General features: G+C 39.7%; 1 protein-coding gene across 1 annotated transcript in view; it reads right to left on the reverse strand.

Annotated features, from left to right (window-relative positions):
* Window positions 1–27,100, reverse strand: part of LOC114565945 (adenylate cyclase type 1) — a 36,245-nt gene extending 9,145 nt beyond the window's left edge. The window contains exons 1-7 of the mRNA XM_028594288.1: window positions 26,492–27,100; window positions 23,040–23,189; window positions 22,576–22,694; window positions 15,193–15,304; window positions 3,225–3,352; window positions 1,840–1,998; window positions 1,249–1,390 (exon numbers count right to left, since the gene is read on the reverse strand). Of these exons, the coding sequence (XP_028450089.1) occupies window positions 1,249–1,390; window positions 1,840–1,998; window positions 3,225–3,352; window positions 15,193–15,304; window positions 22,576–22,694; window positions 23,040–23,189; window positions 26,492–27,100 (1,419 nt within the window). The remainder of the gene's footprint in view (window positions 1–1,248; window positions 1,391–1,839; window positions 1,999–3,224; window positions 3,353–15,192; window positions 15,305–22,575; window positions 22,695–23,039; window positions 23,190–26,491) is intronic.

A 27,100-nucleotide genomic window follows, 5' to 3' on the forward strand; every position in this document is an offset into this window, starting at 1 on the left:
GGGACACAAGGATTTAGTTATGATACCCCACACAGTAATATGTATTATGTAAGGGTCTATATATCATGCACATGCATTGGAGAGTATGCACGTGCACACATGCTCATGCACACACACACGCATGCAATCATTATGATTAGGCTCAGGAATTTTACTAGAAAGTGATTAAAATAAGGTAGGTCAGTCCCTGAGGTGATTTTAATAGTTTTAGAAGTTTGATGCCTTCATTTCTCTTTGTATTTTAGAAATAGCTGTTATAAAGATTAAGCGTATGTTAAAGAGTTTGAGGAAATGTCATTTGCAGTAAGAGATATAGCTTTTGTTCAATACACAAGGTTGGAAGGGAGTCCCTAAGCAGGAGTAATTAAAGGCATAATAGCAGAGTGAGTAGCAGCCTGTCCAACACAGCTTAGTCAGGGCACATCTTTCTCTAAGCCAAGTCTTTGATTAAGTCTAACCATCAGCTCTATTAAGAGGATTAGCAAAGTCTCCCGCATATCGAAGAAAGATACAAGCTACTGGGATGTTACAGGTTCATTAAAGGCCCATGTAACCTATGTGCAAGCAAAATACTGCATAACGTAAAAACTTGCTGCAAGAAATAAAGAGGATGAGAGGAGAGGAGAGGAGAGGAGAGGAGAGGAGAGCAGAGGAGAGGAGAGGAGAGGAGAGGAAAGGAGAGGAGGAATAGTACAGAACCAAGACTGAAATTCCCTCTCCAGCTGCTTGTGGCACATCTGTTGGAGACGTGCATGTTTATGTGTATGCACAGACACACACGCACATTATATCTCTGTATTTTTTAGGACTGTGCAGATTCGAGATGATAGATGCCAAAGGCTTTTTATCCCCAGTCAAATCTATTACAGGCTGGAAGTGAGATCAGCTCAACAACAAATGTGTGAGAGCTCCATCATATGATGCTGGATGCTTTAGTCAACACTATATTTCTATTTAAAGGTTGTATTGTATATATTAGATGTAAAGACAGGTCAAGATAAGTCTGCTTTTTTAACCTAGCCTACTCTGACTTACCACATAAGTCCATTAATACTGATTAGGATGCGTCCTGCAGAGGCTTTGCTAATGTGTACACACTGTCTCGGTAATAAAAGGTTCAACTAAGACCAATTTCTTACAGGAAGTGTAATCTCAAGATACAAGTGATGCTTTCATCTTAATCATCCTCTGTTAAAAGCTAAATATACAGTATATGCATTTCTCTAGCACAGATTTACAATATAATACCTTCCGTCGGTGAGATGGCACTATAAAGAAGGTTTCAATTTCATTTTTTAGGAGGAAGGCGTTCCTTTCGTGGCCGTTTCCAGGCTCCACCTCATAATCTCCATTTAGGCACTCCAGCGTAGATTTGGTGATGTGGACTTTCCTGTGGAGCACAGGCAAATATGGCACAGGATAATAGTCTCTATGCAGATGCAGCAGGTAGGCGCATTTGGCAGTTTTGAGCCGGTCATTTGAAGACGAGAGTCACAGGAGACTGTCAAAATAAAGCCTGAGAACCTGTTCTTAAGCCTATTTAAAATTCTTCAAAGAGGTTATTTTGTTTATAGTCAAGTCTTTTGTAATTATGTATGTATTTATGCAAACAGGTGAAAATTCAACCACGTGGTTGAGGTCACTGCACTTGTTTCCTCTGCAGTTTGCCTTTTTTCCCCTGATTTGTCTGAACATAATTACCAAGCATGAAGACGTAGTAGTAGTATACAGACAGTGTTAGGTGATTTCATGTGTCAATCCTAGATGGCATAGTTAGTGTGCATGTGCAGTGTCCATAGCCGTTGAGGCTGGTATTTATGTAAAATGTCCAGTACTGACCCAGGTAGTCCTCCAGCCTCCATCACATTGGCTAGGGTCACATCATTGGACCACACATCATATTGCCATTTCCTGAGGCCGAGCACTCCACACAGCACCCGACCTGTATGCAAGCCCACACGCATGTTTAGGTTGACTTCTGTGGCCTCCGCTACCGACCTGCAAGTGCAGAACACATGTGTTTTGGAGTGAGGTCATAAGGTCATATCTATATGTCTGTATCTATATCTACAGAACATCTATAATTAGGCAGAGCATAAAAAGGCAGCAAAGAATGTGACAAAAAAATACAATGTGACATCAACAATGCGACCTGCATTAGTAGACAAGCACTGTTCAGTTATTCAATAAGACTTACTTCTACTATACTAATAATACGTATGTCTGTCAAACTAGACTATCACAAACTAGACAAATAATGAGACAACTGTGGGAGAGGATGTTGTCTTTCATAAACTGAAACATTTATCTATGATATTAAAAGGTTCTCAAGCAGTCGGCGATCCAACCTTATATGTTTTACAGGTGATCCATCATAGGTGAGAGCACTACTCTTAACATTGTATGTTTATGCGCAAACCTTGAATAAAATCATCAGTGTTACTTTAAACAACAATATTGCTATAACATCAGAATATTTACTGTTAAAAGCAATCTTTATGTATAATGATTGAGAACAGGTCATAGAATAAAACTAGTACTACAAGCATTCTTTTTAATGAGATGTGGCAATCTGTCAAGAAGTGGACAGGGAACAAACACTGTTCAAAATGCTCCACTTTGCTCTAACATACCAAAATAGACTAAGGAACAAAAAAGATTGCTAAGTTTAGCATCTCTATTTAATCAGTGTTGAGGAAAAAGTCTAATCTTAATTAACAGGCTTCCAGTCAAGTCATGAAAGTTTCTGATTTAATCTTCTGCTGCATCTCAATCTCTCACTTTCTTTTGTGAGAAACAGACACACACACACACACACACTCTTCCAAACTATGCAGGGTATGCAAGGGTAACAAGCTCTTTCAAACTCAATAAAATATCTTATTTTCTTTCTCCATTAAAGCCTTTTTCTCTCACTCTCTCTAAGCCAACTGTTGTTCTGCTCACTAAGATGTTCAGTGTAAGAATTCACTCACAGCACACATGGCTAACCAGGCGGCAATTTGCCCTAGTTGAAGGAAAATTTCAACATGGACTCACTGTGTGTTTAGAATAGAAGAAAGATACAAGGGAATATTTCTTTTGCTTCTATCGCACTTCTTTAGAAAGCAAATGGATCGCCAGCTAACAGTGATTTCATTTGTTTACATTAATAGATTAATACTTAAAATGTCACTATTATAAATACTGCAAAATGAAAGACTTAAACAAATATGAACACTCACGTTATGGTGTCAATCATGTCGAGACCCATCTCTACACAGCAGTGGGCGTGGTCAGTCTTGGGTTGGGTCAGTCCAGACACACAGTAGTAACAATCCCCCAGGATCTTGATCCTGCGACAGTGGTTCTCCTGCCAATTAAAAAAGAGGTTGTGATTCCATGTCTTCCTCCTGGAAAGATGAGCCAATCAGTAACAAAGCACCTCTGACCTTTCAAAGGATACAAATTGAACCTTTAATCATCATGGTCAGCTCAGTTAGCGTTAAAAAAAATTACTTCACTTCACTTTCACTTTAATCAAAGTTGCACCAGTGGTGGTGTTTGAATTAAAAATTCTGACATTTAATTATAGTTCATCCATTACACTGATCAATCAGTGTAATTTGAAAGTATAGCTTCAAGCTATCAATTGCTACAAGTTCTGAGGTCAATTGGGTGTATGGTGCAGGAGCTATGACTTTTTGAAATAACCTAATTTATAAATTGACCTTAAATTGTTACATCGTCATCATAACACATGTAATGTTTATATGTCTATATCTTGTTTGTTTAATCCATGAAAAGTGTAAACATGTTGTAATTTCAAAGGGGGTAATATGCATGACTATTTCTTAGCCAGTAGCAGCAACTTGAACTTTCCACAGGTTGCCTGGAAACCTCAAAGTGATGACAAGACTGGGAAGTCACTGCTAATGGCTAATAAATATCCTGGTACATAACCCTTTGCAAAACACCAACTTGTCGTTTTCCCAGTTTCCAGTCTTCATGCTAAACTAAGCTGTAGCTTCATAGTTAACGTATAGACATGTGAGTGGTATCGATCTTTTCAACTCACTCACAAAAGCAAATAAGCGTGTTTTCCAAAATGTTAAACTATTGCTTTACGTTCATCCTTCTTCTTCTTGAAGTAAGCAAATCAGTCTGGCTAGGAGGAGGGGCTTAATGGATAAACTGTTGACAGAAATAGCCTGATACTCTAGTAATAAATTAGTGTTATACGCCAGCGCAGCTGTTTGACAGCATGCACATAAAGATACACTGGCAACATCTGCTGTGATGACCAAAATGACCAATCACAGAGACAGTTGAAGGCAACAGAGTTACAGTTCTCAAAGACGCTGTGTATAGGAGAAATAAATGAACATAGGCAAACAATCTGAGAGACAAAGGCAGTTAATAAAAGAATAAAAAGCAATCAAAGCAAGTCAGCCAGTCATACATACACATGCAGGCATGCATGCATAATGTGAGAATGTGTATGAGTATGAGGGTATATGAATGTGAGTATGTATGCTTAAGTATGTATGTGCTTAATATGTATGTATGTGCATAATATGATTGTATGTGCGTTGGGGTATGACGTCTGGGTGGATTGCTGGGTCGAACAAACGCAACTTTCACCCAGGAGACCCATTTTTCGTTCAACTTTTGTGATTTTTTTTTACGTTGACTACTTAACTTGTGTTTGTAACTTAATTTACGTAATACACATACTTACTTACATCCCAAACAAAATCAAAATAAACGGGAACAAGTTTCAGGATGTAATTAAAAGAAAGAAAAATTTACATTTCACTCTATAACTTTTGTAAGAAATGTTTCACTGGATAGAATCTGTGGATCAACTTAAAAGGCACTTTTTTACATTCTTTCTTCCAGTCAATATTACTCACATAATTACTCCAATCCATTCTACTTTTCACTTCTACTGAATCACGCATCATCAGAATCACATGACTGCACACAAGGAAACATCTCCTGGTCGGATGCACAGTTACAGTTTTAAACATTGTGAATTCAAACAAAAAGAACATTTGATACGTAAATTAAAATATGAACGTAAGTGAATTTGTCAACGTCAAAGTCCCTTAAGTTGACTTTCATACACCATGTTTGTCCCGACCATTACCTGACCTCCTACCACATGCACATATGGTACATACATACTTAGCATGCACATACATACGTACATACTCACACTTACATAACCTCATACATTCTCATGTTATGCATGCATGTGTGTGTATGTATGTATATGCATGAGAGTATGCATGTATATGCAAGTGCTTAATGTAGTACTTGTATATATGTACTGTATGTACAAGTCAAGTATTCAATTTTGGCCTAGGTGGCTTCTTATACTTTAGGGACAATAAGCAGTGGGATGAAAAGGCGGCTTACAAATATAACCCATTATTAGAGGATATGAGCAACAGACTATGACTATGAGCAAGAGATTTTACCGGGGAGACTGGGTTACCATGGACGCCTTCTCCTAACCCTTTATTGTTCGTGAAGGTAATGGGATCACTGGCTATGCATGTGAAGTGCACAAAGACTCATAATGATGCACAATCGGTGGGCATGAGACAAGACCGATGCTCTTTAACATGCAAGCTACGGTACATGAGTTTCAGAATAAAGCGATAGCTAAGTCTTGTTCGCTGCAACTATTTGCCCCATGTAGTTGTACATGCTGTGGTCATGCTTTCTGAGTGCTCAGTGGCATTGAGGCACATGTGCTGTTCATGTAATAATGTATGGAATCACAAAGGCACAAAAGAAAAAACACTTAGCAGTATATTAGAGACTGGTCAGCAGAAGTTTTGTTCTGAATACTGAATGAAAATTTAAATAATAACTAGTGATTTCAAATGAGGATTCAAAATGATTTGCGATACAATAATGAAGTAAATAGACATCATGCCATTATATATAGGCTATAAAACATGTTTTTATATACATATTATTATATATAATATATTGGTTACTTATTTCATATTACCTAACACAATGTTTAGTATATTTATTATGCACACTGGCCCTGGGTATCTTCCTGTATAGTGTGTTCCTTTCTACATTTGATATATTGTTATGTGCATGTTGTATATTTTTGTATATATTGTATCTGTTTATTGTTCTTACATTACTCCATGTTTTGTTTCTTGTACTGCTGTGATAATTATAATGTTCACAGCTACATTTCAAATAGACACCTTAGAATGGATGTCAAAACCAAGCAATGAGTCACATAGGTCGAAAGAGAGAAGCCTATTTTCTTGGAAATGTATATTTGGTATCCTGTGGACTACATCTTAATCTATTTACTTATAAAGCTGCTAGAGAAATAATTTGAGATGACACTCAAATAAGGTATTAAAAACTAGGTATATATATATATATAGGTATATAAAACTTGTTTTACTGTAACAAAGCCAATAAGGTCTTTTTGGGGATACTGAGGTCATGGTGGAGCAGTAACAGATGGCACTATACTGAGGCATAGTTGAAGCTATACAGGAAGCTGGGGAAAGCCCTGGTACTTACAGAGTCTCCTACTCTGTACTTTTCCTGTGCTAATCTGCACTGTGAGGGCTTAGGGGCTGATTCAGTCCCAAACAGGATTACCACTATCATGTGACTGACGCATTGTGGGCAATATGGGTGGTCAAGATGGGTACAGTGTATTAGGTAGGGACAAGTAGAATGTGGTCACAATTTCAATTACAATGGAAACACAATATATTTTCAAGATGATTGTTTTAGACAGGGTTTGATGTCAGAATATATTGCGAACAACACCATCATATTACCAGGCAGGGACGTGCAGAGACATTTTGGGCGGCAAATAGTTACTGCAGTACAAATTCAAAATACTGGATAGAGTCGTCTCCTCCACCCCCTCCTCTCCAGACTCAAAGTTCATGGAGGTTGCCAGGCTGAGACCGCAGCCTCCACAACAATGTTGCTAGACGCTTGTCTCACATTGTCTCGCCAGATGTTACTTCACAGCACAGTGGAGTAGCTAACGTTAGATGCTGGCTATATTGACAGTCATAAAAGCCTGTGCTCATGTGGAGCTCTGTACCCAGCTGACAGACACACTTTTTCGGCTTAGAAAAATCGCTAAACACACTGCAAACTCATGGTCCTCTCTTCCCGATTTACAGCCTCCCTCTCTTGGCTTAAAATAACTCACCGTTGTCGGCCATGCTGAACATGCTACACGTTGTAAACAGGCGTTTGGTCCTCCGGTAACATTAGCAGTTAGCAGGGTTAGCATGGCGGCATTAGCCAGGACCAGTCGGGATCACTTTACTGGCTGTGTCTCAATTGTTTTTGCAAGTAACCAACTCGGGTACTGTAGCTATATAATTCAATGTGAGTACATAAATGTTGAATGTTGAAATTACATAAAATGCCGGTCCCTTGTAGCCGTGATAAATTAGCCTGAAGCTAATGCTTACCTGTTCAGGAGGAAATTAGACAACTCAGTGTCCTTTTGGGCAGAAAAGATAGTATTTGGACTTAGCATTTTTCCTTAATATCTGATTGAGGTCATTTTTGGATTTATTAAAGTATATATTTTTTAAATCAATTTAAGAGCTTAAGTGAGAGTTTGTGAACTTGTCTGCTAGTGACAGAGGACAAACAATTACCATTAACAGACACGTAGTGTTGGCCAATCTGAGGTAGTTGTGCCAGAGTTTCACCTTTGGCTGACTCTCTATCTAATCTGTCAGAGGGAGAGCAGGAGAGCAGGAGTCCGGTTGTGAAGTTTAACGTTTGTAGTCCCCAGAGAAGAAGTTGGTAATTTCATGGCGCAGATTAGAACACAAATTGAAACATAAGCAACTAAAATTGCTGAATGTTAGAACACTGTGTCAAATTGGTCGTTATTACTGTGACTCTATCATAGTGTTAACAGCATCAAAAACCGTTAGCTGACATTGTTGTTCAGTAGCTAGGTCAGCGATTATCAGATAATGAAATTACTGATTTAGCAGTGGGGGGGGTTAACACTAACAAGGCACTGTATCCGTGTCACATTCTCATTAGGTGCTGAGCCCCCCTAAAGGTCTGATCCTAGAATCACCCCTGCTCGAGGCCTCTCTGTGTGTGTCTGTGTGCGGCGCGCACTGCTGACGATCGCTGAGGGAGAGAGGGAGAGAGAGAGAGAGAGAGAGAGAGAGAGAGAGAGAGAGAGAGAGAGAGAGAGAGGGCTCGACAAAGTCTCATCTCCCGATCTGATATTTTGATTTTTTAATTAAATAAATACATTTGTTTGACAGGGAAGCTGTGTGCAAACAGGAATATACATATAGGCTATATTCATTAATAAAAAAAAAAAAAAAAAAAAACATGCATCCAGAAAAAGGGCACTTTCTCTCGGGGAGGAAAAAGGGCATGTGCTCAAGCCCCTTTTGATGTCTGTGTGTATGTACCTGTTACCAGGCACCTTAAATACAGTATAACCATATGCTTTCAGAGATGCAAATAAGCAAACACTTCATTGCCCACAGACAAAAAGAGGAAGACAAAAAAGGACAAGGAGAGAGGGCAAGAGGACATTTGGTAAATGATTATGAAGGAAAAGATGAGCCAGTGAATAGCAGCAGTTCATTTCCAACAAGTCCCCAAAGAAGAGAGCAGTACACACCGTGCTTTGTCTTCACTAAAAAGGCAAAAATCAGTGCTGTGTACACATTATTAATGAGGCTAAATACTAGGTTTTCCAATCCTGTAGCTTTGAGGGGGTTAAAAGGACACAATACCAATTGTAGATTTGTAGCACAGAGTTGAAACTCTTTTCCTAATTCTAATCACGAGCAATCAAACTATTAAATGCATTTCACGTCAGGTCACTACATAGATTCAACAAACATTTTCCAATCTACCTTGGCTTGAATTATTTCATGTCAACATTTCATCAATATGGCAGACGATTATCCATAGGGGCAAGGTCCCTCTGTTGGGAAAAATCTTTAAATGTACGTACATAAGTTTACCCAACATTTCCCCTGCTCCACTGACTCCTCTCCATCTCTGCCTGCACGCAAGCAGTGACTGGATTTTTCCCTTTTTGTCACCCAGCTCCCTCATTGATTTGAATTAATATGCAATAATTTATGTGCAACAACAAATGAATAATATATCAACACTTCCTCCACCCACAACAAACTGGTGGGTTGGAGCGAGCGGGTGTTGGAAATCTGTTAGGTTAACATATTAATTTAGATATATTTAACAGATATAACGGATAAAATAAACAACAAATGTTCAGCAGTCGAGGAGTGTTTTATTTACAAAGATGACACTGCTTTTCTGATAATTTGATTGGACTTGGAAACAAGGAACACTGTTGTGGTGGAATGACTAAAAGATTTAAGATGTGTTTTTTAAAACTGGTAAAAATATATTTATTTTGCTGTTAAAATACTTCAGGACATCCAAGCCGCCTACAGCATATGCTAATTGTGTAATGCAGCAGATATGGCAATCTAATAAGTAAAAGTAAAAGAATAAGTTCTCTATCAAAATAAATGGTAACCAGAATGTATTCATCTTAATCATTTCACATAAACAATGTCTCTGTCTTTCCATGAAATCAGCATTTCTGAGCGATGCAAGCTTGACCTGTCATAGTGACTTAAAGTTAGGATATCTCGGCCTCTGCTGCTTCAATTTTGACCATCTTCTTTAATCTGCCTCATGTGAGTTCCCCACTTTATGGAAGTGCAAGTCACTTTATGGTATGCTTACTGCAATAGCAACCTATCATCATGATTTTCTTTTAAACAGACGCTTTTTTTCTCTTGTTCTCCTCTATCAAGATCTGAAGCTATCTTGTTTGGCTTTGGTTTTGCTTTAGTCCACAGTTGTTTTGTTTTTTTAGTACACAGGCGTCTGAGGGAAACTGCAGGATTTGACAGTGATCCTTGCACCTGCTCATGAGACAAACCCAAACAGGGTTATTTGAGCTGTTTTACACCCAGACTTTAGTTTCTGGCAGCTGTCACAGTGTAGACAATGACCAGTCCTTGTGTCTAATTTAAGAATAATACATTTTTATTAGCATCCTAAGCAATTTTTTTGGCATAGGATTTGGTATTATATAAACCTGCAAATGTAAAAATGATCACATCTACAAAGCAGTTGGAATTTATTTCACTGTTTGGGGAATCTTTACAAAAACTAGTTTCTCAAAAAGACATTACAATTAAAATTGCACCAGCTCAGGTTACTCTGTAACAACTAGATGAGTCTTTGCTTTGTCAGTTCCTCCTGTTAATGAAGTACTTAAATGTTTTAACAGGGAATTCTAGTTCTGACAGATGTGCTTGGGTGAATTGCTATTCTCTTCAAAATAGTGGGAAAAAGGTTTAAAAAAAAGACTTGGGATGCAAATATGGCAATGAATTATGTCAACTCCAGCATACATTCATGCACTGCACATATGATGCTGGCTATTCTGTAAGCCTTCACAGTCATATATGTGTGAATGAAAAGGGAACTCTGACTTGTCGAGGAAGTGAGATGCAGTAGATACATCATTGATCCATCCTAAAAATGGAAACACAAGAGAGGAAGAGAGTGCAGAGAACCACGGGGCATAAAAGACACAGTTGAGGGAAGTAGGCTGCTGCATGTCAATCAAAAAACAAAGAAACAAGGAGCGGAGGAGTCTCAAAGCTGTGATGCAGGGAGGTGTTGCGAGAGGAGAGAAAAGAGAGACAAGAATGAAAAGCTTTGTGAAACCCTTCCATGGAAACAGCCACGAAACACGCATGCTTATACACATGCGGACAATCACAAAAGCACATCCAGTCCAGAGCTGTTAATGTTATATAGCATCACAATAACCATAAATTAATCACAGATTCCCTCTCACATTGTTGTTTCAGGTGCCAGCCAGACTGTGGGAACCTTAGCCAGGGAGAGGGAGGAAGTGCTTATAGAGTGAGTTGGTGTGTTAATTTATATTTGTGTTATCTCTCTTCAAAATAAATCTCCTTCTCCAATTTCTTTCCTTAAAAAAACAAACAATGCCATTATTATCGTGAATAATATGTAATTTCTTTATGTTACCTGTATTTAAAAAATTCCAGGGCTGTAGCACTCGAGTCCGGTCTTGGACTCGAGTCCGTTTTTCTATGGTCTCGGACTTGTCTCGGACTCGCTGGTATTCGGACTCGGACTTGTCTCGGTCTCGGCCACTGGTCTTGCCAAATATGGCTTTTGGTCTCGACCGAGTCCAGGTGTCTTTACTCTTTACTATGTTCCCATATAACGTTTTCGCCGCTACCTATGTTTGTTTACTAGGAACATAATAATATTGGAGGGAAAGTGAAACACTGGCCATCTAATAACCAATCACACACTAGAGGTTATCTTCGCACGGCACGCTCTGCATCTGCGTGCCCTGCTAATTTGCATTGATTCACACACTTCAAAATAACAATATAATACAATACAATATTTTTTTTTCAGGGAAGGCATAAACCAACCATAGGGTTTATAACCAACCAACCCACTCTGTAATACTGGTCACTTCTTTTCTACACTACTGTACATCAGGAGTGAAGCTATATTGTCATTTAGTTACTCAAATGCTCAGTACTAGTACCTAGAAGTGGTAATAGTAGTGGGTTGGTGTTTGTATATCAGTTCTAACACTGTTATTATGAGGTATCACCATATATCATCATTCTGTTTTCTTTAGATTAGATTATATGACATCAAGGGGAATGTCTTTACTTAAAAATCCTGGGTGTTGTGACACTGTTTTTGCTTTTAAATCAACAAATAATAACCCCAAATGACCGATAATGTCATGGATGCATTAGACTTTTTTTTTCCTGTCCTGGACTCGGTGCTGACTCGGACCTGAACCTTTTTGGACTCGGTCTTGTCTTGGACTCGAACCCCACTGGACTTGGTCTTGACTTGGACTCGACTAGTCATGGTCTTGGACGTGTCTTGGACTCGACAAAGGTGGTCTTGACTACAGCCCTGAAAAATTCCAACTGAAAGATAAAATGCCCTGTTTCTGCTTACAGTCAAGTTTGGACCACTCTGTCCCTTCAGCCATGCAATTATTTCTGCTTTGTGTGCCAGTCTGCTGTTACAGTTTTACTATTTCACCAAAGGCCAAGTGTAGGTAGTGATAAGGATTCAAAGCTTTCCTGAGATGTCAGAAAAGATGTGACTCTTGTCTTCGGTCTCAGTGATATAAAGTCGGCAGATTCTCAGGCTGGTGAAGAGTTATAATTACTACCCAGCTTGTGTTCTTGTGGGTGGTGAGAATCAGACAGCAAATAAAGATCAGTGTGAGTGGGTTTCCTGTAAATTTCAATTTGCAGGCTACCCTCCTACTTACAGTAATATGGCATGATCCAAGAAGGAAAGATTATTGTGTGTTATACCTCCTAATGTAACTTTAATGCTGTTGTCCACTGAGTTGCTGAGCTCAGGCAAGGCTCACACTGTTATCAACATATATATTGAAACCAATAGCTACTGTAGTGAGAATGCAGTGCAAACTGAGTGCAAATGTTCCACCAAAACCAGTTCTCAGTGGTGGAATGTAACTAAGTACATTTACTCAAGTACTGTACTTAAGTACAAATTTGAGGTACTTGTACTTTACTTGAGTCTTTTCTTTTCATGCTCTACTTCTACTCCACTACATTTCAGAGGGAAATGTACTTTTTACTCCACTACATTCATTTGACAGGCCAAAACCATTGTTTGCAACCAGACTAGACAGTGGGGAAAGTGAAAGAGCAGTGCTAGTCCCCTCCCTCGTTACTACCATTCAACCCCATCTGCTCCAGTGGAGTTTACAGTGGGCACCTTCTAGGAATGAATGTGTAACTGTGTGCAAATGAGAAGTTGTTTTCAACTGACTTACAGTACCTGGATAAAAAAAGGCAGCCAGGCAAAGATTACGACTAGCTGGTGAACATGGTGGAGCACTTAGCAACTAAGGAGAGTTACATATAGTCTCAGTGCTTATATTCAACTACATTATATACAATATAATAATAATTGATGTGTAAATAGGTAACATGTCAGTGTTTTGTTAACAGCTTGTTCTCAGCTGCATACAACTGAGAACATAGTAATAGTTTACATGTGTTTGAAATTGAAATTAAATAAATCATAGCCTGTCTCTTTGACACAGGATGGATAAACAGAATAGACAGAGTTTAAAAGGCTTATCTCTTCATTTGTGTTAAAAACATTTGGCTAGATGGCTTGAGGAGAGGAGAGAAGAGAAAATGAGAGGAGAGGAGAGGAGAGGAGAGGAGAAGAGAGGAGAGGAGAAGAGAGGAGAGGAGAGGAGACTTGATCTACTACAGCTGCACCTTAGGAGTACACTGCGTTCCTGGCTCACTTCCCATGCAGCTTGACAAGTCCAAAGTGGACAGGTGGTGTGGGGATGGTGCTGGAATGGTTTTATGAGCTGATGCCCAGTGGCCATGTGGCATCGCCGGCTCTTCGTATGGAATGAGACGAATCTGCGTGCCCACAGTGACCACGGCTATGAGTCAGTGGCACTGCCACTTCCTGCCAAAGTGGATCAGAATGAGTGGGGCTTTGGGTCAGGGCAAGGCTAGAACATTTGGTGACAAGTTTCATAGCTGGGGACAGCCTTTCAGTTTAACATGAGGCATGAGTAGAGATTAGACCAATCTATTCAGTTGTAATCCAAAGAATGAGACTACTCTAATTACAACAGCAAGAAAATTGACATAGCTCAAGATAGCAAATCTTATAGCCAAACATACTTTGGGAGTGTGTCTGGATATTTACAGGCCTATAAAATCATTTTATTTCATCATATATTTGGGGCCTACTGCTGTAATCTGGTAGTCGTGGCATCATGATACCAGTGCGGATCCCACCATGGCAGCTGCCTTTAGGTGCTCTGGGTAGGTCTGTGTTAGTTGTGTGAAACTGGTGTATGCAAACGCGGGGTGCTGTCCACCCAACGCGGATAATGCGTACACAGGGGCATGACTGAAACTCTTAGGTTTGTGTGCTTCCAGCTAGCGTCCGATGGGGGGCCGAGACTGAGAGCTACATGGATAAAATGTGCACCAAACAAGCCACTTTGAAATTTAGCTGTTTTCATGAATACAATACCCCCCCCACACACACACACACGTTGGGTGACCCTCCCCTCAACAAAGAATAAAAAGACATGACCTCCCCTATTTTCCTCCGGTGGTCCATTCCATAAATACCGAACGGTCCCCTAGTTCTAATTTTGTGACCATAAACAATCAAGTTAAAAATAGAAGCTTCCAACACAGCCAAGTAAAACCTTCCATGAAAGCAAAAAAGGGTTAGTTGTAATCCTGTGGATTAATGGATTTGACAAGGGCATGTGCCTTGTGTAAGTAATAGAGGCCAGATTACATACGTAGATAAGGCTGTGGCAGGGTGATCTGCAGGGGCTCAACCTTCTCACCAAACAAATATACTGTATGTGTCAGCCAAACTCACAGTGACGGAAAAGGAGCCATATCATACCTTTTCTGGAGATGTGCTTTGATTCTGATTAGCACATTTTAAAGTATAAGCGTGTCAAGGTACCAGGGCTATTTTTATTAAAAGATTTTGTAACACAAGCACTAAGAGCGTCACATTTTGAAAGTGACTGGATTAACCGCCACGGTCATATATACAGCAAAAGTTGAGCGGATTTTCAGCACTGAAATCACAAAGAGTGATATTTGACAGATGGGAGAGCTGCAATCTTTTCTCCATGTGAAAGAAGATAGATTGGGACAATGCAGTGGTCCCTTCATTCAGTTCATACCGACAACCAGAGTTGAGGCAAGGTTTAGCCCTAGGTAAATCTGGCCTAGATTAAAGGGGTCTGTCCACTCTTCCTCAAATGAAGCACTGGATAATCATATTAAGCACCGTATGGGCTTCCAGTATTCACAGTGACATCATGCTAAGCTGGTACAATAGTGGCATGTGCCAGCAGCCTGTGGCCAAAGAAGTACACAAACACACACACACACACACACACACACACACACACACACACACACACACACACTTGCAATGTCAAAGTTTGGACAAAGTGTACACAGAGAAAAAGAGCAGCGATTCATGCCAACTGTGACTGTAATTGAGGGATATGTGCTCAAGGAGGGGAAACAGACTCACCGTGGCAAGCTCATCAAACTTTCCAAACAGCTCATTTAGCAGTTTAACCAGTTCCTGGGCTGTGCACTGGGAAGCCAGGCTGGTGAAACCGACTATATCTGCAAACAGGATGCTGAGAGAGAGAGAGAGAGAGAGAGAGAGAGAGAGAGAGAGAGAGAGAGAGAGAGAGAGAGAGAAGTGTTTCAGTCAATGCAGGTTATTTATAGCAGCATGTATGAAGGAAAGAAAAGAGTATTGGGTGCCTGATCAGATTAGCTCACAGGAATTTGTTTTAAATGACATTTAGTAAGTCAATTTAAACATTCTCTTTGGATAATGTTTTTTTCAGCAAACTAATCAAACATTTAAATTAATGACCTGCAGCAGAAATAAAAAAGAGAAAGAGAGAACGTGCTCGGTTCTCTAACTGAGTGCAGTCAAGCAGAGCAACTCAAAATAGAAGAGAGAGCATTCTCATGGGGAACAAGGTGAAGACATGTCCTGTTAGGAGTGGTAGTGAGGAGCCATTCTAGGATATATTGCAACCATCAAGGTGATGTCACGCTCTCCAGGTCAACTCGTACTCCCTTTTGACAGTTGTTACAAGGTTTTAGAGGGCTTGAGGTTTAAAGTTGAACTGGAATTAAAAATAAATCTAAGAAATAGGTGTGTGTTTATTTTTACTTGTGTACTGATGTGGTCAGAATTTCAATTACCAAAAAGAAGAAATGTTAGGATTACTTTACTTTTCTGCTGTGATATCACCTCCTACATTAATGTTCTCCAGATGGCATGGATTGTTGGTTACCACTGAAGATGTTGGTTCTGTAATGCAATTGGTCCGATATCTGTGTAGGTGGGAACTGAAAATAGTTCTGAATATCACTCTAGTTCCAACAGCCACATAAGCAGTTAACCAGCTGGGGGGCTAATGTTATTGTTAGCCGACTCTTTTTGCTGGTAGTCGCATCTGTGAGTTGAGCACTCTGTATGTTACTCAGTGACTCTGCTTGTTAGTTACTCCATGTGATTATTGAATCACAGAGTAGCGTACTCAGTGCTGAGGTTACCTGAGTTTTCTCAGTCTTATTATGTGCCGTCCCCACAACTGGACAATGAAATGAAACAATGAGAAAGAAATGACACCACCCTCATAGACACTCTAAGCTTAGACACTGTTTTTGCAAATGTGTCCAAAAATGGACAAAAACAATGTCATCCTCTTTTGAAAAATGGAAAATAATGAACAATAGCTACATTTTAGATTATACTTCCTTACACTAAAAGTGCGGATAATTCAGAATTTCAGGTTGACTTTAAACATTGCTTTCTAAGGGTTGGTAGAAGTTATTTTCACTGTTTATAGCTTTTTCCTGTGCTATTAGTGTTTTGTGCTATTTATCGTATGCATCGTGTTCCATTATAACATGACAACAGGCCCTGGAGGAAAGGTTACTTGTTTGAAAAACTTTGTTGTCTTAACACGGTTCACCTGCCTGAGAAACAACTCCTTATCAATCTGCATCAGAGCAGAACGGGAACGTTTTTCCCCGTGAAGGATTTGCCCTGAGTGCTGTCCTCCCATTGAGGGTGTGAAGGGGATTAGTCATCAAACTCTGACTATCATGTCCAACTTGCATGTCTGTGTCTCTCGTACTGACGGCAGACTTGCCTGTGTGTGGACCGGGTGTTTTCACAATGTGACAGAGGGCTAGATCTTTACCAGGTACAGATGTCACAGAATGCAGACAAAAAGTATACGGATGCAGTCACATCATATTTATTGTGTGCATTGAACTACCCAACAATAGAGCAAAGAGCTGGATAAACACAGATTGATTTTGATGCCCAGTTATTTAGTCCTTCAAACTAACACAACAAATTGTGTTTCATGCCTGCTGCTGATTCTGGGCCAAAACTATTTCTTGTAAACAGTCTTGAATAAACCATCTTAAAAGTGAAATTTTACTCAAATCATCTTATCACAAGAAAACTACTTTCTTTGGCAGGTGCCTGAAAAGAGGAAGTTGGCAAACTACACTACTAAATCATGTTGTTTCTCATGTATGTGTGTCTTTACATAGACTGTTGGCTATTAAGAGTAGAGGACTAATTTTGCTGGAAAAGAAATGCTAATTATTTCAGAGCTCTTTTTTAAAAATAGCACAGTAGCACTGTAATATCTGCCTGGAGTAGCTTATAGTGCATCTCTCTCTGACGTGATGATGTTACACAGGCAAGATAGTAGTCTTCCACACACATTTTAGGATGATCCCTGTAGTGTGCTTGCTAACAGACTCCTGCAAAGTGACTGATGTCACAGTCCATGTTCGGTTCATGATATCTGCGAGGCTCCTCGCAGCAAACATTTGTTTCGTTTCTGCAATTTTCATGACTGCACGCCTTTAATTCAAGTGCTCTTTTGCAAAACAGTATTGTATAAAATGTCTCTCCACATTCTTTAATGCTTTCAGGTCCGTATCACTTAAAAAGTCAAAAAGTGAACACTGGAATCATGTCCCTCATTTGCTCAGCCAATACTGGACTGGAAGCTTATAAATGCGTTATGTTATGTTCAGCCTTTTTTCATCTCAAAAACATCTCCAGACTCCGGCCATCACTCTCTGACTCCGTGGCAGAAACCCTCATTCATGCTTTCATAACCTCCCGACTACTGCAATGGAGTCCTGTCTGGGGTCCCTAGCAAAACCCTAGACAGGCTCCAGTATGTCCAAAACTCTGCCGCCAGGGTCCTCACCCACACCAAGACCTGGCAGCACATCACCCCAACCCACATCCACCTTCACTGGCTCCCAATTAAGTCCTGCATCACATATAAAATCCTCCTTCTCACCTACAAATCCCTCCATGCCCTGGCCCCACAGTACCTCTCCGACCTCCTCCATCCATCCATTTGTGAAAGGCGCTATATAAATAAAGTTATTATTATTATTATTATTATTATTAGTAGTAGTAGTAGTAGTAGTAGTAGTAGTAGTATTATGTGTTAACACAAGTGAAACATACATAATTGCAGCCCAACTACAGGCTGTAACTGCTTTCCTTCAGTAAGTAGTTTGGTTATGTATAGGATGTATTTCATACAGGCAAACAAAAGTATGGGGATTTTTCTGCAAAAAAACTTGAAGAAAGTAAGAATGAGTCTCCTACGTGCTACAGAGGGCATCCCATTTAGTGCATGGTCCCATGTATTGTGACCTTGTGTGAACTTCACTGCACTCAGTTATTTGTGGCTGTGTTTACCTCAGTTAGAGCACATGCGCACCATTGTCTCCACTTTAATGTGAAGCATGCATGGCGCATGGGGGCTGTGTTCCATTCAAAGTTCAGGTCAGATTTCTCAGTCCCTGGTTAACAGAGATGCAGAAACCTTCTGTCATGTTATTATGGTGGCATACTCTGTAAAGACACTGTACAGCATTAGTGAAAAATATTGTTATCCGCATGTAATAGGGGTCAAATGATGCTGGTAAATTCAAAATAAGCCACAAATGTTATGTAAGTAACTGCACATTCAGCTCATAAAAATGTTTATGATTAAATACCTTACCAACAAGAGCAACTTGTCCCACTCAGCACATCAGAGATGTACACATTAAATAGGAGAACACATAAACTTACTTGGCAATTAGTAACCCTGTCCAAGTGTGCCAGGACAGGTAAACTAAATCACAAAGACAAATATGAATGTGGGGTGTGTGCTGAGCATGCATTTATTTACTACAAACAACTAGGGCTCATTTTTAACTACACAGCATTCCTTTTAATATATGCCTGCATAACATGATTCTGATTCTATTTATGAAAAATTTACACATATGCATTTGAAGTGTTGCAAGAGATATTTGACAGAGAATTTGCAGTTGCATTAAGACTAATTTTCAATGAGTGATCTCACACCTCAAAGGCACTCGTGTTTTTATGAGTTGGACTACTGAGAAGCACAGGGATCACCAACTGGGAGCTTCTGGATCTGATTTTGAATGTCCTCCAGCAAAAAAAGTCAAAACAAACACTGCAGCTCTCTTGTCTAGTAATGAATAGTAATGTATAAAGACATGCATGCTAGGACTTAGGGCAATGGCAGGAGTTACCTAGCAGCTAGGAAACTCCTGCCATTGCCCTTGATGTATAGGTACTGGCATTACAACTGGAGTTGGTCCCCAGGCGCTGGACTATGGCTGCCCACTGCTTCTAATTAGTTAGGATGGGTTGAATGCTGAAGATACATTCCCCGTTGTAAATGTACTTAGCAAATATAGGAAATATTATTATACAATATTATTATATCATTGGCAACAGCTATAAGTTAGTCTACCCCCAGCCATTGTCTACAGCAAACCCACTGTTCTGGACTATACCATGTTCACTGCTCAAGGCCAAAACCTCATCCCCAACTTAAATTTCTCACTCAGTAAACTCGGGCAAAGCACAACAATTCAAATGATTAAGCAATGTAATACAAACATGATTTTTCCTGTGGTAGCTACAACTTGTGTAATAATATTGTCTAATTCGACCTCCCTCACACCCTCATCCATTATTTCCTCTCCAATGGCACATACTCGTGAAAAGTTATTCCCTCAATTATCTCCTATTTCCCTCTATGGGAGGCATTACTGTAGCTATTTTGGCAGATGTGATTTCAAGTTAATCATGTAGCGGAAGAGACAAGCCAACTCAAGGGTTAACTTTGGAAAGGCCCCTCAGGAGCTACAGTATGTGTGCAGTATATGTGCTGATGTCGGGCCAATAGAGGCACTAACACAGATGAGTATGCAAGACACTTACAGGACATTTTAGAAGGATAAACTGTAACTTCTTAGTGATAGTGTGAGTGAGCATCTACAAACATAAACAAAAACCCTGAAAGTGGCCCAAGTAGCTCACCTGGGAAAGAGAATTATATCATTTTGTTTTTTCCTCAAATCTTTCAAAGAATTATTTAACGCAAACTCAAGTGATGTAATAAAAGTCGTTAAAAGCTTCCTACGTGATATGTCGACTGATCAACATTACATCTATTTAGTAAAGGGAATGCCTTTACCGGCGGGAATTTTTCTTTAGTTAGCATTTTGTGCAGACTGTATTTACAGTATGTTTTGTTTTGTCATGGAATGAAATGTTACAAGTAGACATGATGGAAATGCTTGTGAATTAAAAAACAAAGAGTGATAAAGATGTGTGTTGTGTTAAAGCGAGGGCTAAATTATAAAGTGATGATAAGTCTGAAAGCTCTTTGATTAAAAGAGTAATATGATATTAAACAGTTCCCACTCATAATTTATCACTGTTTTCACATCATATAAATAATAAAAATGCAATTTGTTTGACTTGATAAATTAAGAAACAATTCAGAATGAATTACTGGTGGTTTGAAAAATGTCCTTTCAGTATAGTAATCACTGTTTTTAGCTCAAGAGCATTTTCACATATGTTTTGTATTATAGTAGTTACGATACTACAACCCCTTAAAAAATTTTAAGTTTATGTCCATATGGGGGCTATAATATCCCACATATGTTGCTACTCAACTGCATGTTTGTTACTTTGAAGTTCTATTATTTTTTTGTGAGTGATTATTACAATATCTCTGTGGCTGGATTTTAATCAGATCAAATACTGCCCACAGTCTCAGAACATAATGAAGAAAACTCAGAGTGCATTGTGCACCACACTGTTTACTTTCTAATTACAGTCCACCCAAATCACATAAATCATGCCCGCATCCAGTTTAGATCACTCTCAAAGGGTGGCGCTATCTGAAGGAGTTCAAGGCACAAAAGCAATCAGCCGAGCTCCACTGAGATGTGTCCATATTTAACCACCGTACGCACACACGGCGTTATGCAACAAGAATTTAGTCTCCATTGCTTTTAATCCCCTGTAGCAACTTAATCCTGGGGTTTAGCAAACTCTCCTCCTCAAGCCTTCCTGCTGCTATGAGAACACAAAGGAAAGGAGGAAGAGGAGATAAGAAAAGGAAACAAGGAAATATGGAAGCATGATAAAAAGAGATTTGAGAATACAGTAAGAAACACAGATTGAAGGAGGTGATGAAAAGGCAAAAAATCTGATTTATAGATTTGCACTCATAAATTGCAGAGAATGTTTAAAGGGTTCAAAGGTCAATCACTGCCAACTAAAGCTTCAGTAGTCAGGAGATAAAATGCAAGATTTTACTGCAGACTGCAGATTTGCACTAGTGGATTTGAACTAAGTGCATACTCAAGTGCTGTACTTCAGTACAATTCTGAGGTACTCCTACTTTACCTGAGTATTTTCATTTAATGTGACTTCTACTCCACTACATTTATCTGACAGCTGTAGTTATTCGACTGGCAAAAACATTAAAAGGCTGCGTGCATGCTAATGCATCTGTAATATTATTAATAATAATACAATAATATATGATTGAAAGGTGCAATTCTGCTACATAATAGCTTCCATACATGTTGCTGATGATACTGTTATTTATCATTTTTGAATGCTGGACTTTAACTCACAATGTAGATACATGGAAGTATTGCTGCTTTTCTTATGGATCTGGATCTACTTATTCCCATCACTGCAGATTGTATAATAATAGCAGCCAAAAGAAGACCAAGTAAATAAACTACACTTAATTACATGTTACATTAAATGTGCTCAACTGCTGAAGGGCTGGTCCATTCACAAATGTCAGACAAAATTGATAAACAGCTGGTTTGTTTGCTAGGTAGAGTAAAAATGGCTGGGAGGGAGGAAAGATGATTGATATGTTTGTGATGACTGTGTCAGCAATGTTTTGGTACATTATGTTAGCTAATGTCTTCTGAAGATTATATATAAATATACATGCACGTATTGTCATTCATCAAGGTTAGCAGTTGGGTTTCCATAGCCATCAACCTGTAGCAAAGAGTAATGATCTTACTGTAAGACAGAAAGTATTGCTCCCAAACTAGGAGCTTGGTAACTGTGCAGGACATTGCATAAGTGCCAGAGGAATCTCCTCCATCTAAAGTCTGGATTCAGTGTTATAAGGACAAATAATAATTAAATGAGTCAGGGGTCAACCCTTGATATTCAATGTGAAAAATTAAATATTTCAGTTTTTGCAGCCTGGGGGCGGTCTTACTATTTTAGGACACTGTTGGGTTGGATCATACTACATTGCATAGCCCTCAGTGTTCTTTCCAAAGGACATGTTTGTTCCTTATTAGCATGCCCTATAATTCATTAGGAAACCGTTTTATTCTAATTTAGCTTGGCATTCTCCCACGAGGAGAATATTGTATCTCAAAATGCCACTTTTAAAAGTGGTATTAATTAAATCAATTCAAGGGAGGGATACCACTGGGATTTGTCTGCAGTTGTGTTGTGTTGATATGAGAATCCTACCTGACATTGTCATGGCGCTGGATGTAGATTTTGTGAAAGATCCTTTCTGGGGGCTTCAGGAAATCCTCTTTCATCTCCATAGCTACGTTCCTGGGCAACAGACTCATTAGCAGGCGCTCCTGAGTGTGTGTGTGTGTGTGTGTGTGTGTGTGTGTGTGTGTGTGTATGTGTGTATGTGTGTGTGTGTGAAAGAGAGGGAGAGAGAGAGAATGAAAAAGCGAAAGGATAAAATAAGTTTAAATATACATTTATACAGTCAAACACAGCAAAGTTATCATAGGACAAAGTGTTAGTAGCGATAAGAAATGCGCTAGACAAAAAGGCATGAAATCTAACAGAAATGAATAATGTGTCGAAATGACTCACGGTACAAGAGAGAGAGGGAGGTAGGGGGGAAAAGGGGAAAAAAAAACGACACACATCTAATTTTACCCATAGTTTCAGCAGAGTACAGGTGCCTGTACCTGTTTCTCATTCTCATCCTCCATGCGGAGTCTCTCTTCGATGCAGTTGCGAGCCTGCAGGAAGGCCTTCCTCTGGGCTCGTTCTGTCAGGATGCGCACAAACAGCCCTGACAGGTTGACACTGGTGAACAGCACTGTGTTGGCAACCAACTGCAAACAGAAGACAAAATTAAACATGAAACATACTGTTTTAATTCTCGTTAAAGACACACAAGTATAAAGGAAAACAAGAGATTCTGTGAATGAAGATTGTTTGTATGTATTTTTTTACGTGTGTCACTTAAATTAAATTACATGCAAGAAGAAAGAATGTTAAATATGTAATTTGATTGATATTCTATGTTTTTATGTTACTACTATTGTGTGTGTGTGTGTGTGTGTGTGTGTGTGTGTGTGTGTGTGTGTGTGTGTGTGTGTGTGTGTGTGTGTGTGTGTGTGTGTGTGTGTGTGTGTGTGTGTGTGTGTGTGTGTAAATCTGTGTGGCAAGCTGCTGCTTACAGAGATGAATAAAGTTGTACTGACTTGAAAAAATCTATTACATTTGGAGTAACAAATCCTCCTAAAACATCCTCCTATACGAGAGATGGGTGAGAGGGTGGTGGGGCCTAATATTTTTCTATTTTTGGTCTGTGAGATTTAAGTATTTGAGAATCCTTGCTCTGGTTCATCCATCACAGCAGATGCACAGCAGCATGACTGCTACAACCTTGTGCAGGACACAAACAAAGGTTTTTTCTACTTGACTGAGTTTGGCTGGCTGTGACTTCGTACATAAACCAAACAAAGTCCTACTAATAAACTACTACTAATATATCCACCTAGAGTGTACATTAGAAAGATTTTACCCTTGGCAGTATTTAAATATTCAGAAGAATAAAGGAATGTATTCTCCTCATATCTTAGGTTATTCATCATGAGTGTATTCTACAGCTGGAGTCAATGGTGGAGCATATTTGACCTCAAAAGAAAATCTATAACAAATGACTTTACGTTTCACTTATAAACAACAACAACAAATGCAACTTTGGGGCATTCATGTTTTTTAGTGGGCATCATAAATACACTGTCAAAGCTTCACATGATCTCAAATTTAACAAACTTCTATTGCCACAGATAGGCATGTTTTCCAGTCCAATGAATAATGGATTCCCGTTTTGGCAGTAGCAGTCAGTCATTGTGCTTGGCAGCAGTGCTGGCAAGCATCGACATGTTCAAGCGATGCTCAAGTTACTTTACAGCCTCAAGTAAGTAAATGTGGACGTCTGAGATGATTGGTGTAAAACACTCCTCTGCTTATCTGTGGTGATAACCCCAATTTCTCTTCAGATGGCGATAACTGACCTCATTGCGCTGTACTCACTCTTGCAGCTATCTTACCCATTCACTGTCAGTAAGAAAGCTCCTTGTAGTTTTATACAGTGAGGAAACTACAACTTTTACATTGGTTTTTAATATGTAAAATTATGATTTTCAATATTTGTTAAAGTAGTGAATGTATACATGTATAGCATTGTATTGTACAATAGGACTTTCATTTATAATGCACGTTATTAGGCAGCAACACAAAAGACAAACTCACAGAGACTGGTTACACTGTTTATAGCAGGACAGATGCGCATGCGCAACGTGAGAGGTCGGAGAGGTTAAGGGCTCCTGGTCGCGTAGGGTGTATTTAATCGAAAAATGTGACTTTATGTACAAAAAATACAAATGTAGCCTAAAGCCATACATTAAATAGCACAGTGCATCGTATAATTCCTATCAACTAAACAACAGGGGATAAGACGGAGCGGGACCGGTAAGGTGCAACAAACAAAGGTGCAGGTATGCATGAATACAAGATCCCATACTAGAAAAAAGCCGTCATTATAGTCATATGGTGTGAATGTGTTTTGGATTGGGATTTAATCTAATCTAATCTAACAGTCGTTCATTGTTGTTGTTTTGTATTTGTCTAATCCAGGCTTAATCTAGACATGCAAGGTTTTAAACTAATTCTATATAACATTTTATTACTCCCAAATCTTTGAGGTACCAATGAAATGTGGCACTGTAAAGAGTAGTATATATTCTTGACAGACACAATTAAAACACGTTCAGTAGATGACAGCAAGACTCACAGCGGAAGAGTAAAGAACTAGTTATAACCTATTTTTAAAGCAATATTATGTTGTTTTTTTTTAGTAATAAGACATTTCAGGTATATACTGAGCCATGAAAGCAGACGTTACTGTAGAGCGCCTGGGCCCTAGGTGGGTGGTTGGTGCAAGCCTGGGCCATGCGGGGTCATGCCACACAGCTCATTGCTAAGCTTAATGGATTAGCTATCTCTGGTAGTACAGCTAACACTGTCCTTCACATGGCAATGCAGGTATCTCATAGCCTACATACAGGAAAACAATCTCCTCTGCAAATACGCTGTCATCATCCGAGGGCGTGATGAACTGATCACATCTCTATTTCGTTTCCACGAAATGCACGATCTTCATGCCATATGCTGCACAGAGGCAGAAATGTTCCACTACCCCTGGAGGGTTTGACTGATGTGACATATCTTTTTTTCCTCACACCTGACAACAGTCAGAATTGTGAGTGTGTATGTTTCATTGTGATAGAAAAAGGTCCATAGATATACTGTACATTCACAGAGAGCAGTTTACCAATTCCTATTTCGGCGCGGACATGACATTAATGACTTTGCCCTCTTTTTCATAACAGCATATAGTGTGGTGAAAGTGTGGTGTGTGTGAGTGAGTGTGTGTGTGTGTGCCTCTGTTTGCCCTACTTCTTGTGCAAGCAGGATGTCACTGTGGTTCTTCATTCCCAACCAGCTCCTTTTGGCCTGTGTCACATCGCCAGGGAAACAGTCATGGGCATGCAGACGGCTTTGCTCATTCATTTTTTGAGTTTCTTTTCTTTTTAGGGGCCTACAATTATGCATCACGACAACTGTGGCCTATACACAGTAGGTCACTATTACTGAACCTCTGTAAATATGTAGACTTTCTTACAGGTGCGATATTGTAGTAGGGAGGACAGGCAAAAGGTGATTAAGCAGAAATCCACACTGTCTCACTTTGTTGTTTGTCCAGCAGACAGATCAAGCTTCTCATCTAAAATTCTTCTTCATGGTTCATAATTGTATTTGATCCCGTCTGTGGCTGAGTTGACATGAGCTAGCTAGTCTTTTTTTGCAACCAAGAATTACACTTTTGTCAAATTTGATCAGCCTGAGCAAATCTTATTAAGTCGAACAACAGGGAGCTGTCCTTGGTGCTGAACTGAAGTCTAAATAGTGTGTTTCACTGCACTGGCCTACATTATACTTGTATTTAAAGTATAATGCATGTGTGTAGATGAAGGTAAAATAATGATGAATTTTACAGTATATGCCTATTAAAAAAAACAACAACATACAAAGGCACCATAATTAACGTGTAGCACATACGTACCGTTCTCCACAGTTGCTGTGTTTTCGCTGTGACAGAAGTGGCAGTCACAATCAAATGCGAGATGGAGACCATTATTCCAAGCACAACCGCCAAAAGTGTCCGCACAGGTAGGAGCGCATAGGCGACGAAGGTGACCAGGATGAGCTGCCACACGCCTTGCTCCGGGGACGTCGGGGGCTCCATCCCCATCGCACCCAGCGAGAAGGGACAGCAGAGGAAAGAGAACGTGAAGCCGAAGAGTAGCGTCAGGTTAACAATCTGTTGTAGCTGAGTCACTTGCAGGTACTTGACATTGGTTACGATGAACAGGGAGACGAAGATGACACAGTGGACCGGATGGGACCCTTTGGAGATGGTGAGGCTGGGGCCGGACAGCAACTCCACCACCGCCAGTGTCGAGGACATGAAGATGAGGACGGCCAGGGCTTTGAGAGTGGACGTCTGCTCCAGCTTCAGGTTATAGTTCTGGAAGAGGGACTCGAGCTCCTTGCAGTCGAACTCGTCCTCACATGCGATGGTGGTCAAAGGGACGCCCTTTGGACAGTGACTTCTCTTCCGCCTGGTTTTGACTTTCTGAAACGGTATTTCCTCCATGTCAGGGCCATTCAT

Source organism: Perca flavescens, chromosome 12, assembly GCF_004354835.1.
Source record: "Perca flavescens isolate YP-PL-M2 chromosome 12, PFLA_1.0, whole genome shotgun sequence".
In the NCBI taxonomy this organism is placed as follows: Eukaryota; Metazoa; Chordata; class Actinopteri; order Perciformes; family Percidae; genus Perca; species Perca flavescens.